The 15428-nt window shown below is 46.0% G+C and overlaps 1 protein-coding gene across 1 annotated transcript in view; it reads right to left on the bottom strand.

The window, feature by feature from the left end:
• PFDN1 (prefoldin subunit 1) overlaps positions 1-15002 on the bottom strand; it is a 31423-nt gene extending 16421 nt beyond the window's left edge. The window contains exons 1-2 of the mRNA XM_083871993.1: positions 14916-15002; positions 14561-14727 (exon numbers count right to left, since the gene is read on the bottom strand). Coding sequence (XP_083728119.1) covers positions 14561-14727; positions 14916-14948 — 200 coding nt within the window. The 5' untranslated portion in view covers positions 14949-15002. The remainder of the gene's footprint in view (positions 1-14560; positions 14728-14915) is intronic.
• Between the last annotated feature and the right edge of the window lie 426 nt (positions 15003-15428).

The raw sequence follows: 15428 nt of genomic DNA, 5'->3' as shown, positions 1-15428 counted from the left end.
ACAGTAAAACCAAACCTTTCCACAGGGAAAGGCTGAGGGCGTTGGGGTTGCACAACCTGGAGAAGAACAGGCTCCAGGGAGACCTTACTGCAGCTTTTTAGTGTACAAAAGGGTCTTACATGAAAGACATAGAGAGGCTTTTTACAAGGGTCTGTCATGCCAGGCAAGGGGCAACTGGTTTAAACTGCAACAGGCCAGGGTTAGGTTGGACACAGAGGAGAAATGTTTTAGACTGAAGATGGTGAGGTGCTGGCACTGGTTGTCCAAAGAAGCTGTGGCTGTGCCATCCCTGGAAGCGTCCAAGGTCAGGCTGGACACAGCTTGGAGCTGCCTGGAAGGTCTCCCGGCCCATGGCAGGGGGTGGGACGGGATGGTCAGTGAAGAACGTTTCCAACCCACACTCTTCTGTGATTTGACAAAACAGAGACAGTGCTTCCAGCAGAAACTATGGAACTTCCATAGCTCCCACTTCTCAAGCCTTGCCTTTAACTCAACCCCTCACTGATCTCCAAATTTCTAGGCTTTCACCAGCCAAAGGTTTTTTTGTGAGGTGGGAAGTGGCTGCTTTTAACTGAAATTGTAGCCACTGGTTTCCACTTGTTCTGCTTTCAATTGCCAAAGGGATTTGAAAGGTGCATCCATAACATGAATCCTTCTTGCCAACAAGCAAAAAGGTGCCTGCCTCACTCAGAGAAGGCCTGAAGGAGCAGCAGCATCCAAAGCAGCTCTCCAGCACGTGGCACTGGCATCCCACAAAGAGGTAAAGGACAACTAAGTTCAAACAAATTTTAGGAACCTTCCATGGTTGCTTTTCATCCTTCCAGACATAAAGAATGTACAAGCTGCAGATTCACCCCCTTCCCTACTTAGAAAGTCCCCCAGGGGATTTAGAAGGAGCCTCCATGGGTCATACCAACGAGGTCAAGGTCTCCTCTAGCACCAACTAGGGTCAATGTCTTCCTGCCAGGTGACAACAGCTCATGCTTCAACAGTTAAAATGAGCAGCTTTAGACAGGGCAGAATCAAAGTGCATTCCCCGTCTGCTACAGAAAAACCTGAAATCAGTTTGCAGAGTCATCTCCCACGACAAATGACATTATTAAAGTGTTTGCTCAGTGCCTGGTAAACACAAACACGGATCTGCCACTTGGCTGGAAACCCAGTGCCCTCTGCATCAGTAACCCAGCCAAAAGGAAAACTACCTGCCACACACATTCCTGAAATGCATGGGAGGAAAACCGTGGATAATTATAATAGGTTTCCAATTAAAACTCTCTTTGGGATTGCTATTAACTGCACACAGAAGCACCTCCTCCTCCTCCCACTTCTTCCCCTGTTCCGCTTCACCTCCTCCTCTCCACAGGAACTTCCGCTACATCTTTTATGTTGCAATTTTCTCAAAGCTCTCTCATTTTTTTCCCCAGTCTTGGCTCATGCTTATTGCTGGCATCATCTTTGCTCTCTGTCTGCTCCTGTTCTTACCAACACAGCTCACCCAGACTCTCTTTGTCCCCTCAATCCCCACTTCCCACTGGGAGGTGTCCCCACAATTCACTTGCACACAGTGGTGATGGTTTGGGGTCCTGGCACACAGCAGACTGCTGAAATAACACAGGTTATTCATGAAAATCAAGTCCAAGACCACCCTTCTAGGAAAGAAGTTATTTTCACTGCTGTTAGATACAGAGCCTGGATCCAGCCAGAGAAGAGGTACTATTCAGGGCCACCAGCAAATACACCATTCTGATGCTCCTACCTCAGGCATACACTAGAATAAGAAACATCGTCCTTCACACACACTCCCTGTAAACTCAAATTCTGCCTTGCTTCTGCAGTAGCTGTCATTAGTGAAAACCAAAGCTGCAAGATGCCTTCTGTACACAATGCCATCAGTCCCTTCCCACGTCACTGTTTCCCTGAGCCTGCTTGTGTATGTGAACATTTCCTGAATTATTTCCTTTTTTTGTGGGGGCAGCAAAGAAGAATACAATCCCTTCTCATTTGCTTCTCCGAATTGTACAGGAAGATTGATCATTTTGGTTTCCCTGACGTCCCTGGTCTAAAAAACAAAGTTCAACAGCAACACAACTTGAGCAATTTTCCCCATGCTGCAGCTGGGAAGGTCCCTGCTGGGTGACAGGCACTGGGCGATCCCAACTGGCTCAGAACTGCTACAGGCACCAAAACCTCCAACAAACAACTGCCTGACTTCACTTTTATTCTGCAAATGTCAACAGCAGTCATCAGGGAAAATATCCTCCCTCCCACCCTCCTGCAATGCTCTGGCAGACATGCAACAGCAAATTAAAATTGGATGGCTGAAATTAGCGCTGACGAGACTTATGCGGGCAGCTGGGCACAAATACAACCACCCTGATTTTGCCTGCTGTAAAATAAGGGGCTGGAACCTGTGCCCATTCACACTCAGAAGCAAATCAGATCAGTCAGTCCCTGACTGGGGCAGCAGCATCCTGCAGGTCATCACCCTGCAGGTCATCACCAGTGCTGCTCAAAGCCACCCAGTTGAGCTCCCTGCTGCAAGACCACAGAGCTCTTGGCCTCAAGAGCACAGGTGCCACTCTGGAAGCTGCCAAAGGCCAGGTCCTCGAAAGCTGAACTGTAAATCCACATCCATAGTTAACTGTTTAAATCTGTGGCTTCACTTTCCAACATAAGCAGGACTCAAAAAACGCATCAGTTTTTTAGCATCTAGTTTGGGATACACACGTTATGGAGACCTTGGCCAAAGTTTTTACCTAAGGAAATAATGTGGTTTAGGCAGCACTTGGAAAAAGCAGAAGTTTGTTCTGCTCATTAGGTAAGAAGTGCTGCAGGGCACTTGTAGTAAACCAGAATTTAAATTCAATCTAAATTTCAATTTTCCAATTACCCTAAATAATACATCAACTTGATGATTTTTAGGTTTTTTCCTGAGCAAGGTGGAGAAATAGGGCAGTGTCACTCTGCTGCCTGGTTTCAGTTAGATGTGGCTATTTTATGTACATATTTTCAAGCTCATGAAAGAAGCATGGTACATTCTGATGACTTAAGTCTTCCCTGAGTGACTTTGTGAACAAACCTTTCAAACACATGAAGTTAATCCAGTGCCTGGAGGTTCACCACCAGCTGAGAGCTGAGAGTCACCAAACCGAGGAGCCCCTTTTCTGCTCAGTGGTGCAGAGCCCAGCAGGCGACACAGCTAATACTGACCCAAGGGCTGCTTTCACAGCTCTGATGGAGTTCATGGGAGGCTCCAAGCCCCCAGAGTTTGTGTGTTGAACTGGGGTTTCGGCACTGTCAATCCACTGAAGACAAGCAGCAAACCAAGTCTTCTCCAGATATGAGAGTTCACCCGTACCCGCCCGCTCTCAGCGAAGCGTCACACAAACACTCACAGGCCTGTCAAACATGACACCTACACTATCAAACATCAAACAGTGATTCAGAAACATGTTCAGCACCATTGTGACAATTACAAAGCTTAGTAACAATCACCTCTTCGCACGGGAACTTTTTCACTGTAGTTAAATTAACACCAGAAATATCTGGGTCAGAATGGACAAGTTCACCCCATTCTCACCTGGCCACCCATTTCAAAGAGAATGGCTGGCAAAAATAGAACAGGACTCGCTAATAATTTTTCCAGTGTTCCATAGATTATGGTGAAAACTCAAAACAAGCCAAAGAAAATTAGGAATGAAAGCTGCAGAGGAGGGGGGTCCCTGAGGACAGCAGTGTTCAGCCAAACCTGGGCTGCCAACAAGAACAGCCCCATGGAGCAGAGCCAAGGGGTTGCCAATCGACTGCACCTACATGCTCGGCCTCCCAGTGGCTGCTGGTTCTCAAGTGCAGTACAAGAACAAAAATAGAGCACAAGGGAACTGAAAGAGAAACCTCACTCTAAATATTCCCACTTGTTTCTATTTTCCTCCCTCTGCTAGCTTAACACCAGGAATTTTGTTTCCCTAAGGCAGAGAAAGTGGTTTATATACACTCTCTGAGGCTGTCAGTTTCTTTCTGAAGGGATATCTTACCTCTTCACAATTCTATGTAATTAATTCACAATTTTCTATTATCATTTTCATCTGATCAGTGTTTATATTGCACTCCCTGATGCTCAGGCCCAAATGGCCCTTGGACTCTGGTCAGGTCAGCAGTGCTGCCCACTTCATCATCTGTCTGCTCCTTTGTGTCACACATACACACCCACAAAGTGATGATCAGCCAGTGTAAGTAATTCCATAACTCAGCCTGTTTGCACCAAAATGTACTGTTTACTTGACTTTGAGACATAATATTAGATTCTGAAAGATTCAACTATTAATGAATGAGGTTATGGAGATGTTTGTTCAGCACATGCCACTCTTCATTATGACATACATGTCATTAAAGTTATTAAAGGTGGAGTCACAGTGATGCTCATAGTTCAGGTTTTCCATGAAGAGTCCCTACTTTCAATTACTTGCAACTGCATCAGACTTCAGCCTTTACAGCTGGAGCTTTGAGGGGCAGGCAGCTGTCCTGGGCATGAGCAGCCTCTCCTCTGCCCTCAGAGTTAGGAAATGTGGTCACAGTGTTTCTCCTGCCTGCCCTGCCTGTGCAAGAGTCCGTGTCCAAGTTTTCAAACCAGGAGCGAAGGAGCCCCACAACAGGCCACAGGAGCCCCTCACAAACAGTCTGCAAAGAAGCTCTTCCCACTTGGCTCCACATAGATCCCTGCAAGAATCAGGGCACCAGGGGAAGCCTCAGCTTTTCCCCTGCCAAGATGGGTGCACAGCTCTCTGCCTAATTCCAAACAGAGACAATTTTACAGGTACATATGTCCAGTGTTATTTTGCCAGAATAATGATGAATGGCAGACCTGTAAGTCCATCCACCTGCCTCCGAGCTCACATAAAGAATCACTGTAACTTCAGCTACATGGTTCTCATTCCATTTGAGAAACTCTCTACAAAAACTGAAAAGAAAACAAACAACTTTGTGCAAAGCTGTAACATTATTTTAACATGTTTACTGTATTTCTAAACAACCTAACATGTTGTGGTATATCACAGCAGTGTTTACATGGAATGTCCTGCTCCTTGAGACCAAGTGCTTGCATTAGACCACTCTGTGAGAAAGGTTTGGCTAAGCCCAGTCAAGCCTTTAACTATTTAAAGACGCTTTTTAATTCTGAACTTGCACTGCTGCTCAAGCTTTGAGCAGACTCAGCAGGGGATTACTGCATTTTAAGTACTATTCAAAGCCAATGGAAGAAAGGCTTCCAAGGTGCTGATCCCAAGCAATCTAGCTTGACTGAACCAAAACCAGCTGTGCAGAACTGCCAGCACCCAGTTAGTCCTCTTCTACTCTCCTAGGATTTGCTGGTGCTTCTGTAAATGATTCTTTATGCAGTTCATACCAGGCACAGTTTATACGTCTCCAAATTCCAGTTTTAGTCACCCTAGATGAATTACCCAGTTCCAAACAAGACAAGGAAGCAATATGTTTAAAAAAAAAAAAAAAATCATCACTAATTATAGCTTGTGCTGCCATCCTTCATGTCTAAGGGTTTGACATTTTTTCAGCCTGATTTTGAATTTCCAATCAACAGATCACATGCCTTAACCAGAGCTGGCTCAGAACAGATGGAGTTTGAACAGATGAGTTGAAGCTTTCCCTATGTTTGCATTTATTTCAGTGGTCAGTTGTCTCACTGGGTCACCTCGATATAGCTGACCCTCACTATCCCCCCCGCATACCTTAAAGCAAAACAAATCCCGCAGCTTATGTTGGGAGGATTATACACGAACACATTCCAAGGAGCAGCAGTTCATAGTTCACATGACATTTTACTGCTGCCCTCGGAGAGGTGGATGAGCACCAGGAGCTGTTTGGGCAGGAGACATCCCCAGTGGGCAGCAGGACCTGTGCAAAGGCAGCCCGACACACCGGAGCACGCTGAGATCAGGATTAGCGGTGCTGGACGTCGGCCAAACCGCATTTAAGCTGCCTCCAACAAGGGTAACTTTTACTCAGATGAACGTTTGTAAGCCATAAACCTATTTACTCTAAGGAGCTAAAGGATTTGAACAAAGAATTCCACACCATTCGCTTCCTCAAACCTTGGCAGGGGCTGGCCCAATGCACCCAGCCCCACGGAGGGGTTTGGGCTGCGCTTCAGGCCATGTTTACATTGAGCTTTCACTTTTTTGGGGGGCATCTCTCAATAGCTGCAACATATTACATTACCTCGAGCCAAGATAGTAACACAGCTTGCAAACAGCAGTTTCTGCATTGCCAGACACTTAACTAGATGGTAGATTTATACCATTGTTCATGTTTGGTTCTTTAAAAAAAGACATCAGGAATATACCTCTAAGTGTGTATTAAATATAGCACAGCCCAAAATAAGAAAATAGCACTGTGGTCTGCTTTTAATGAGCATCATACATTCTTTTTGAAGGCTCAATTGACATAAATGGAATTAAAAAAAAAAAGGCAAGCAAATGCCTCCTCTCTATCATAGAGGAATTCATAACATTTGAGATTAAATCCATGTGGGAAAACACTGCAAGAACAACAGCAGTTCATGCAACTGAAATCCCCACGAGTCGTTCTTCTTCACTATATTCCTGATTTAGTGGTTTTGTCTTCTAATTTTGTTTTCATATAATTTGATAGTAGCAATGATGAGCTGTGGCTTATTTAAGCCAAGGGAACTCAGATGACTACAACATGCCAACCACACATGCACCTCAAATAGATTTTTTGCAGCCTGGGTTGTACCAGATTTGAAAGTTGCAAGAAGCAGAAAACAGAAACAATTTTTCCAATTATAGGAAGCCAAGATCCATTTCTAAAATCTGCTCTATTTTTAAGAATTCCCAACAAATTCCTATGGAAGAATGCTTAACAAAAAAAAAAAAAAAAAAAAAAAAAAAAAAAAAAATTAAAACTAAACACCACATGGATATGCACCAAAGAAAACAAACAAGCAAATGCTGAGGTAAGCACCCTGGTAAATAATTCTAAAGACATTTCTATTTTAATTTTTTTCTTATTGATAAATATTCTGTGACCAGAAAGGTGAGCTTAGCAGTAGCAAATAAAGTGACATGAAAACACTGCTATGTTCTGATAGGCAAACTTATTCACTTCTCAGCAGCAACCCTTCCCTAAGAACCTGTACAGGAAAACCAGCAAAATCAGGATCCATATTTTTTGAAAAGCTAATCCACCCACAATTGCAAGAGGGGAAAAGAAAAAAACTAAAAAAGCTTTTTGCCTTGCCAGGGAGGAAACCTTTGAAATGCAAAGTGAGGGGGAAGACTCAGCTTGTGGATAAATAACACAGTCTTGGCTTCTGCACATCCCAAATCCTGCTACAACAAAGCGTCAAAGCACTACAGAAAACATCGCAGCAGTGGACTCTAAGATAGCAGAGCCAAAAGAATTCAAGTATAACACTAATAGATAGATATTTCTGGACTCTGGAGTTAAATTAGCTAGCACTAAAACAACCACACTGCTGTGTCCTAATCAGCAAGAACATACTTCTTAGAATCAGCATCTTGGAACAAAAAAGGCTGGACAATGTTTTTGAATTTTTTTTCTTCTCAGAAAGCCTGATTCTAATTTTTTTTTTGGTGCTAAATGGGCTGAAACATTCTGTTCATTCAGCAAATAGTTTTGGAGAAAACAAAGTAAGAATTCAAGACAGAAGTTGTCTTGCATTTGGTTTAAGATTTGATGCAGCACTTTGGTTCTTGCATCTCCAAATTAAAGTTTTGTAAAATGGAGTTCTTGTGCCATGGGATTGGTTTCCTCATATTTAATTCAGTGTTTTAATGCAGGGGTCATAAATGAACCTCTCCTTCTTCCAGGCTTTGAACAGGTGACAAGTCCAGGATGTTCAGACTTAGATTTCTCATTTGTTTTAAGGCTGTTCCATCTAAAATTTATATCTTCTGCTGACATTCACATCCCAGCTCAGAGGCTGACTGGGCACCTCCATCTGACAGCTGTGGGCCCTGAGTGCCTTGTCACACCCTGTCCTGCAGGCTGAATGAATATCCACTGACTCCACACCTGGAAGGGCATCTCCAAGACAGGAATACAGCAGGGACCCTCCCAGCACCTCTTTGGGCCAGTGATCTGGCCATTCTTCCCTGCTGCAGGAAAGCCACATCCTCTGTGCTAAACCAAACAGCCTGAAAGAAATTCTGAAAGAAGTGCTCTAGCATTCAGTATTTCTCCAGGGACTCTCACTCTTGATTCCAAAATTTTCTTCAGGAAATGGGGAAAAAGTTTCAAAATATAGTACTTTAAATCCACAAAATATTAGAATAAATAGAAGTTCCTTGCTGTTTCAGAATACCAGAGTGACATTTTAAGCGCTTGGAGAACTTCAGAAATCAGTCAGTCATGTCCCATAATGGCTTTGCAAAGTCATTTGGCATAGCAAGTCACAAAAGCAGGAGCAGCGTAAGCTCCTCAGAATATTTAATACTTGTCTAGCATATATCCAAAGAGAACTCTGAGCCACTGAAGCAAGAGATGGGCTGTGTTTGAGAGAGAGCTCAGCTTCCCTCTCTCTAGAGGCAGGGACAAAGCCAAGGTGCCTTTGATCCACAGGAGTCCAACCTGCAAATGCTGCCCTGAGAGTGCAGGCTTCCTGAAGGCTCTGGCATTTCCACGACAGCACATTGCCTCTGGCTCACAGCACATCAAACTTCCTCTTCTAGCAATGAGGGCAGCCTGCAGAGGCACTCAGTCTCCTCTCTGACCCTTGTTCTTCTCAATTTAGATTTCATCTCAAGTCTACCCAGGTAGCTTCTTCCTCTGTGTTGTCTAGGTAACAGGTAGGGGAAAAGTTAGGGATAAAGAAAAGAATGGAATAGACTTGTGTGAATGTCACAGTCCTAGTCCCAATAGAAAAATGTTCCTAAAGAGTTAAATGTCCCCAGGCAAGGGAGACAAGCAAGAGGAAAAGCTGCATTGCTAATCTTCTATCAGAACACCCACGCAGTAGGTGGGGGACTATATGCAACAGATTTATTTCCAGTTGGGATAAGTAAAAGACCTATTTTTATTTTAAATTAGCTATTATTTTTATTGTAAGATCCTTGTTTCTGCTGCTTATGTATTTCACAAACATTGACTTATCAGACATGTCCAAGCTCTCTGCCCAAAGCTGATTCTTTAAAGAAATGCAGCTGTTTCCTAGAATGGGGCAGATAGACATCTTGCACTCAAGCCATGGAAATCTTTTCTTTGCTGACGTTTCAGTATTGCATGGAGAAATTATGTAGAGCAGCAGAGCAGAAGAGCTATAACTGGACCAAGATATCCAGGAGATTACAAATAAGCAGCCCTGGGCAGCAGGAATAAGATCAAGAACTAAGCGGGGGCAGGGCAGTGGGGAAGGAATGTGTTTGGAAATCAGATGTCAGTTGGAAAAGGAGCCTGTGCCCAAGAGAATAAGCTCCCTTTCTGAGATGGAACCAAATCCAGGAGCCCAGATTCCCAGTATCTCACTAGTGCCAGCAGTAACCACAAGTCCATGGACCAGCTGTGCTCCCCTCACACTCCTAATTAACCAGAAAGGGGATGACAACCAACTCCTGCCCCTTACTTTGTCACAGGCAGCAGCAAAGAAAACCACTGCATCACCCCTGCCTGCACCATTCTCATTTTTGCTTTCTATGATAGCTCTCTAAAAAGATCTTGCAAACTTTTACAGGTTCACTCACACCTAACAAGACCATGAAGATCGTTGTTCAGGCTGCAACAAAAGTGAGTAGTTCAAAATCAGAAAAAAACTGAAATAACAACCAACTGTGTGATGGAAAACCTTTTGGCTTATGCCCATATGGCCTTTGGTTCCTCACACACCAGCTCCCAACAGCTCCTTCAATGTGCAGCAGCAGCTGGACACAAATTTTGTTTTCTTCACAGCTCAGTGCCTGATTGAAACTCTCCACAGGACAGACTTACTGTGGAAAATAAATCCTCCCTTTCCTAATAGCTACATGGAGCAACTTTAGGTTTATAAATCACATATTGGCCAGAAAGCAACATGCTGGTCCCGGGGACTCGTGTCAGCACCTGTCAGCTCCGGGGCAGCCGGGCTCCAGCGCACACCGAGCCTTCCCACGGAGAAGCCACTCGGATTTCACACACAGCCTATAGTTAGCAGCTGAACCATCAAGGGTAAGCCTTGCTCGTCCTTCAGCTCTTTGTGAGATTTTTGACATGGGAGCAGGAAGCACAGGGCAGCTGCTGTGTTCTGTGCTGGCAGAATCAAACACCTCACACACAAACACAGACAGTGAAAATGCAGCTCCTGCAGCTTTACAGTGATGTGAGCCCCCTTTGGGGGTTCAGGAAAGAGCTCACAGTCACTGATCATGTCTCATGTTCAAACAAAACCATGAATTACAGTAAAAGCAAGAATGTATTTACATCTAAGAAATCATCAAGAATATTTAATTCTCTCTCAGATTTCTCCTGCATATGGTTCAGCCACCAAAAACCTGAACCACCCTTTAAAAAACAACTAAAAATTCAAAATCATGTTATCACAGCTGTCCCATAAAATACTGTAATGGCACAAAGTCATTTTATAGGGACAGCTGCGATAATATATTATGCTTGCAGAAAATCTTGAGCCAAAAGTTGTGCTCCAGTGTTTGCTTGATTTTTACTTATATTTTCTCTTTTAAGTGTTCTCCCATTAGCTGTACAAGTAAACTGATGATAAAGCAATATCAAACCAAAACTGACTGTCTATTTTGGCACGGCATGAAAAAACTGCAGCACTCTCCTCACTGTGCCCCACACCAAGTGCCAGACATTTTTCTTCTGTAAGTAAGGATCTTGCCCAGGTTATGGGCTAGAAGAATGTAAAGGGAAAGGTCTGAAATATTCAGACAGAATTCTGAAGCTTAAACTTTCAACATAGTTCTCAAAGCACCACGATGATATCAGTTCACAAATAGCTTAAGCAGAAGCCCAGCACGGTGGTAGCTGTCTCAGGCTACGTAACGGCCCTTTCAAAGGAGAATGAAGTAACAGAACTGAAATGTATCTGGCAGGATGCCACCACCCAGATGAGAGCCCAGCCTCAGGGGTACGTACAGTACACAGCAATTCATCAGCTCATACTATGTGGCACTGACATTTCTCCTGTCAAACCAAAAATAGCTTTAGCAAAAGTAAATCAAGCCCCACATGCGGAGCCCGGGAAGGCCCCGCCACGTTACACAAACTGCAATATTTCCCAAAAGAAAGGGAAAAAACAAGTTGAGGAACAACAAATGAAACTTTCACATTCATCGGAAGGAGACTCAGGATAGGGGTTCAGATAATAAAAACAAAACTGCTTTCCAAGTAGCACAAAAGGAAGTACCCAAGTAGGCAGGCTTCCTCCCAGGACGCAGCACATCACCACAGCTCCTCAAGCCTTCAAATTCCACGAAGACCTGGAGTATCTTGTCCTACAGAAGGCTATGTGCTAGCTCTTTGCGTCCACCCAAGCTGCAGGAAAACCCTATCAGAGGCCAGATTTTAAGTAGCAGCTTAGATGAGTTACAGAAAAAAAAAAAAAAAAAAAAAAGGAAAATAAAAAAGTTAAGCACAGGAATAGAAGCATAAAACTTACTTCAAGAATTTAGTTATTCAAGCAGAAGAACCCTGATAATCAGAGTTAACAGTGACGCCAATCTCCATCCTTCCTGGATAAGTAAAACCCTTTAGAGCTCCAGTATTTCCATGCTGGACTATGCAAATTAAATTAGGACATCACAACTATGCCTTTTGTGGCCAAACTCATGTCCATCTGCTAGTCCACAGAACATGGCTTCTGCATCCAGAAGAACCACAGTGACCACCTCCTTCGTTCTCCAGTGGAACACAAGATGACAGGCTGCCCTTGGATTTTAACTCCTGCTCAAGGGTTGCTTTTCAGACAGTTTTGCCAAAAGCCCAAATTTCAGCAATAAATTCTTTGCTAGGGGTGGGCAGAGGGGGCTCCAGGAAGTTCCTCATGTACTTGGTGCAAGCTCTCTGCACTAGGAAGTGACACAGATCACACCAGAGCATCACTGCCAATTGGCAGGGCAGCTTCAGCCCCACAGCCAGGACAGGCAGAGCTCACAGAAACACCGTCAAGCTTAGGTAGGGAAAAAATAAGGAAAGAAAAAGAATGAATGAGCAGCATTCAGAAGAAGAGCACTCTCTTAATCTCTATTTGCACAGCAGCTAATACAACAAAGCCCATGAAGAGTTCAGTTTTTAAACAATATCACAATGCAAATATTTTCCTGCTGGCGCCTCTGCCAGCCCCGAGGAGCCGGAGCTGCCAGTCCTGCCTCACACCTGTCTGATCATGGAAAGGGAAGGGAGAGAGACTCCCCAGGGACTGGGGCTCTTGCACACAGCAAGGGTAAATGGTTCAGCACATTAAAAAAGGGTCTAACTCCTAAGGAGGGGGCAGAAGCAGAAAGCAGGACAATGCACTTCAGACCGCGATGAAATAACATCTTCCCACATCTGACTCACAGGCAGCACCATTTAATGATAAAGACCAACACTCCCACACCTCTGAAGTACCTTGAGGGACTTCTCCAGTTCAAAAGCACTCTAGACTTTCAAATTTTGAAAAAGCTTTAGAAAAACATGTTGACTCCAGAATTATCTTTTACTCTTTGCCTGTCTGCTCTGTGGCAAAGGCAAACAGAAAAAAAAAAGCCTTTTGAGACATCTAATGACTACTCCAAACACGAGTGTTTGCTACATCTAGATCCTCCCTGGGTCAGTCAGTCACCTCTTGCAAGAGGTCAGAATCTGTCTCTTTTTGATGCCACCAAACCCAACATTTAATGCACCTACTTGGAAAAGTTTATTTAGTGGGAACCCTGCCACTCTGAACAGCCCGATTAGCCTGGGTACAACTCCCCTGAAAACTCTCAGTGAAATGTAAAGTACACACCATTCCTGGCTCCCAGCCCCGCCACCTCCCCACAGCTCAGCCTGGAGATTGTGTGGGCTGATGGATCAGGGCACTTAAAGTCTGACCTGGCTCCCTGCTCAGCCCTGTGATCACCCACTTTGACAAGAAGAAGGTGGGGTGAACAGGGTGGGGAAGAGGTCGATACAATCACCCCTTTTGGCAGCAGAGTCAGAGCACATCCAGGATTTCACAAACCACATCCCGAGTTGGGCAGTCATCACTGTTACCCAACCCACAGGAGACAAAATCCTATTTCTCAAATCAGAAATGCAGAAATCTGATGTGATATTTGTCAAGCAAACACATGTTTCAGATTTGGAACCACTTTATATGGTAAAACCACTCTGTATAAAGACCACTTTATGGAGTCTTCTATCAGAGGCTGCTGAAATCTTCCCAAAGTGCATTGCAGAAATTAATCAGAACACCTCAGTCTGGTCTGGTGTTTCATTTTACAGCCATCCAACACACACAAGCACATCCTTAAGAGTGCACTGGGACTACCCATATGAGCCTTATGTTCACTTCCAAGGGTTTGAAAAAAATCCAAACAATAACATTAGATCCACTCCCTGGCACGACACTGCAAAGGACATTTCTGTCAAACATCTGTGCCAGCAAAGCCCTGAGCACAGCAACCATGCACAGGGCCTTTTCAAGGAGTCTGATATACATTGGAAATGACTGATGTTGGGCAGATCTGTGAGGGCCTTCTCACAAATGCCATTTGGAATTAGAGAACTGCTCTGAAAGCTGAAATTACAAACCCCCCAGAGGTACCAGAGGACAGCACCAGGGCCAGCACCTGAGCCAGCAAGCAAAACCACACAAAGCCAATATAATTTGTAACAGCCCTTCTTGGAGGCAGCCAGTGCCTAACCCCAAGAGGTAAATGAGTAACCCTTGCTGCATTCACAGGCAGATTGCTGAAATGAAAAATGAAAGACAATGGAAAAAGGAAACAAATTAATGTGCTGACTAAGAGCTGATGTGCTCTTTATGAAGAGAAAAGCCTCCTGCCCACAGCAGCAGCCTGGAGGCTTTATAGAGACTCAGGTTGAGGGTCTCAGAATCACTGAGGTTGTAAAACACCCCTGAGGTCACTGAGTGCAACCTATGACTCAACACCACCTTGCCACTAGATCATGGCCATAAGGGCCATGTCCAGTCTTTCCTTAAACACCTCCAGGGACAGTGACTTCACCACCTCCCTGGGCAGCCCCTTCCAACGTTTAATCACCCTTTCTCTGAAGAAATTCTTCCTAATGAGCACCCCTGGTGCAGTCAAAGACTATGTCTTCATCACTTGTTATCTGGGAGAAGAGCCTGACAACCACTTAGCTCCACTCTCCAGTCAGGAAGTTGAAGAAAGCAAGAAGGTTCCCCTCGAGCCTCTTTTTCTCCAGGCTGAGCCCCCACAGCTCCTTCAGCCAGTCTTTGTGCTCCAGCCCCTTCCCCAGCTGTGTTACCCTTCTCTGGACCCGCTGCAGCCCCTCACTGCCCTTCCCGAATGAGGGTCTCCCGGCGCGCAGAGCCGGGTTGTCCCCCGCCCCGGCCGATACTCACATCCGCCCCACGCCCTCGTACATGCGTGTCTCGTCCACCAGCATCATCACCTCCGTGTCGGTCAGGTGCGCGTGCTTCTTGGTCTTGGTGAGCTGTTCGATCTGCAGGTCGGCCAGTTTCACCTTCTGCTGCGTGTCCATCACCTTGGCCTGCAGCTCCGTGAAGGCCTGGCCGGGGGAGAGCGCCGGGCTGAGCAGCGCCGGGGGCAGCACGAGGGGCCGGCCGGAGACCCCGGGACACGGAGAGGGACAAGGGGGTGGGAGGGAGCACACACCGGGCAGAACACACAGTGGGAGGGAGGGACACAAGCAGGGAGCGCACACGGAACAGGGACACACGGGCGGGGGGCTCGTACCTTCTTCAGCTCCAGATCCACGGGCGCCGCCATCTTGTCCGCGCACGGCGCATGCGCGGAGGGGCGGGGGCAGTCGGGGCCCCACCCGCGGGCGGGACGCGCTGTGGGACCGACCCTGGCACAGGGACCGGCACCGGCACGGGCGGGGCGGGGAGAGGCTGTGGGACCGCCCCTGCACTCACCGGGCCGGGGGAGGCTGTCCGGCTCCCTCGGGGGCTCCTCACGCCAGGCCGCGCCCCGCGGTGCCCTGGCGGGCCCAGCTGCCCCGGCGGCGTTGTGGGCCCGGGTGTCCCCGGCCCGGCCCGGGCTGATGGTACCGCGCGGCTTTAGGAGAAGGCTCGGAACAGCCGGAGGGGTAGAACCATCCCTGCCTTAGCTGGGAATCGTAGAGTGTTAAGCAGCTGGAAAGGAACTTATAGATCATTTCATCCCAAGTCCCCCTGCCATGGGCAGGGACACCTGCCCCTGTCCCAGATTGCTCCAAGCCCCATCCAACCTTGCCTTGGACATTCC

Source organism: Zosterops lateralis (assembly GCF_965231275.1).
Source record: "Zosterops lateralis genome assembly, chromosome: 14".
NCBI lineage: Eukaryota > Metazoa > Chordata > Aves > Passeriformes > Zosteropidae > Zosterops > Zosterops lateralis.
This window is presented reverse-complemented; position numbering and strand designations above follow the sequence as displayed.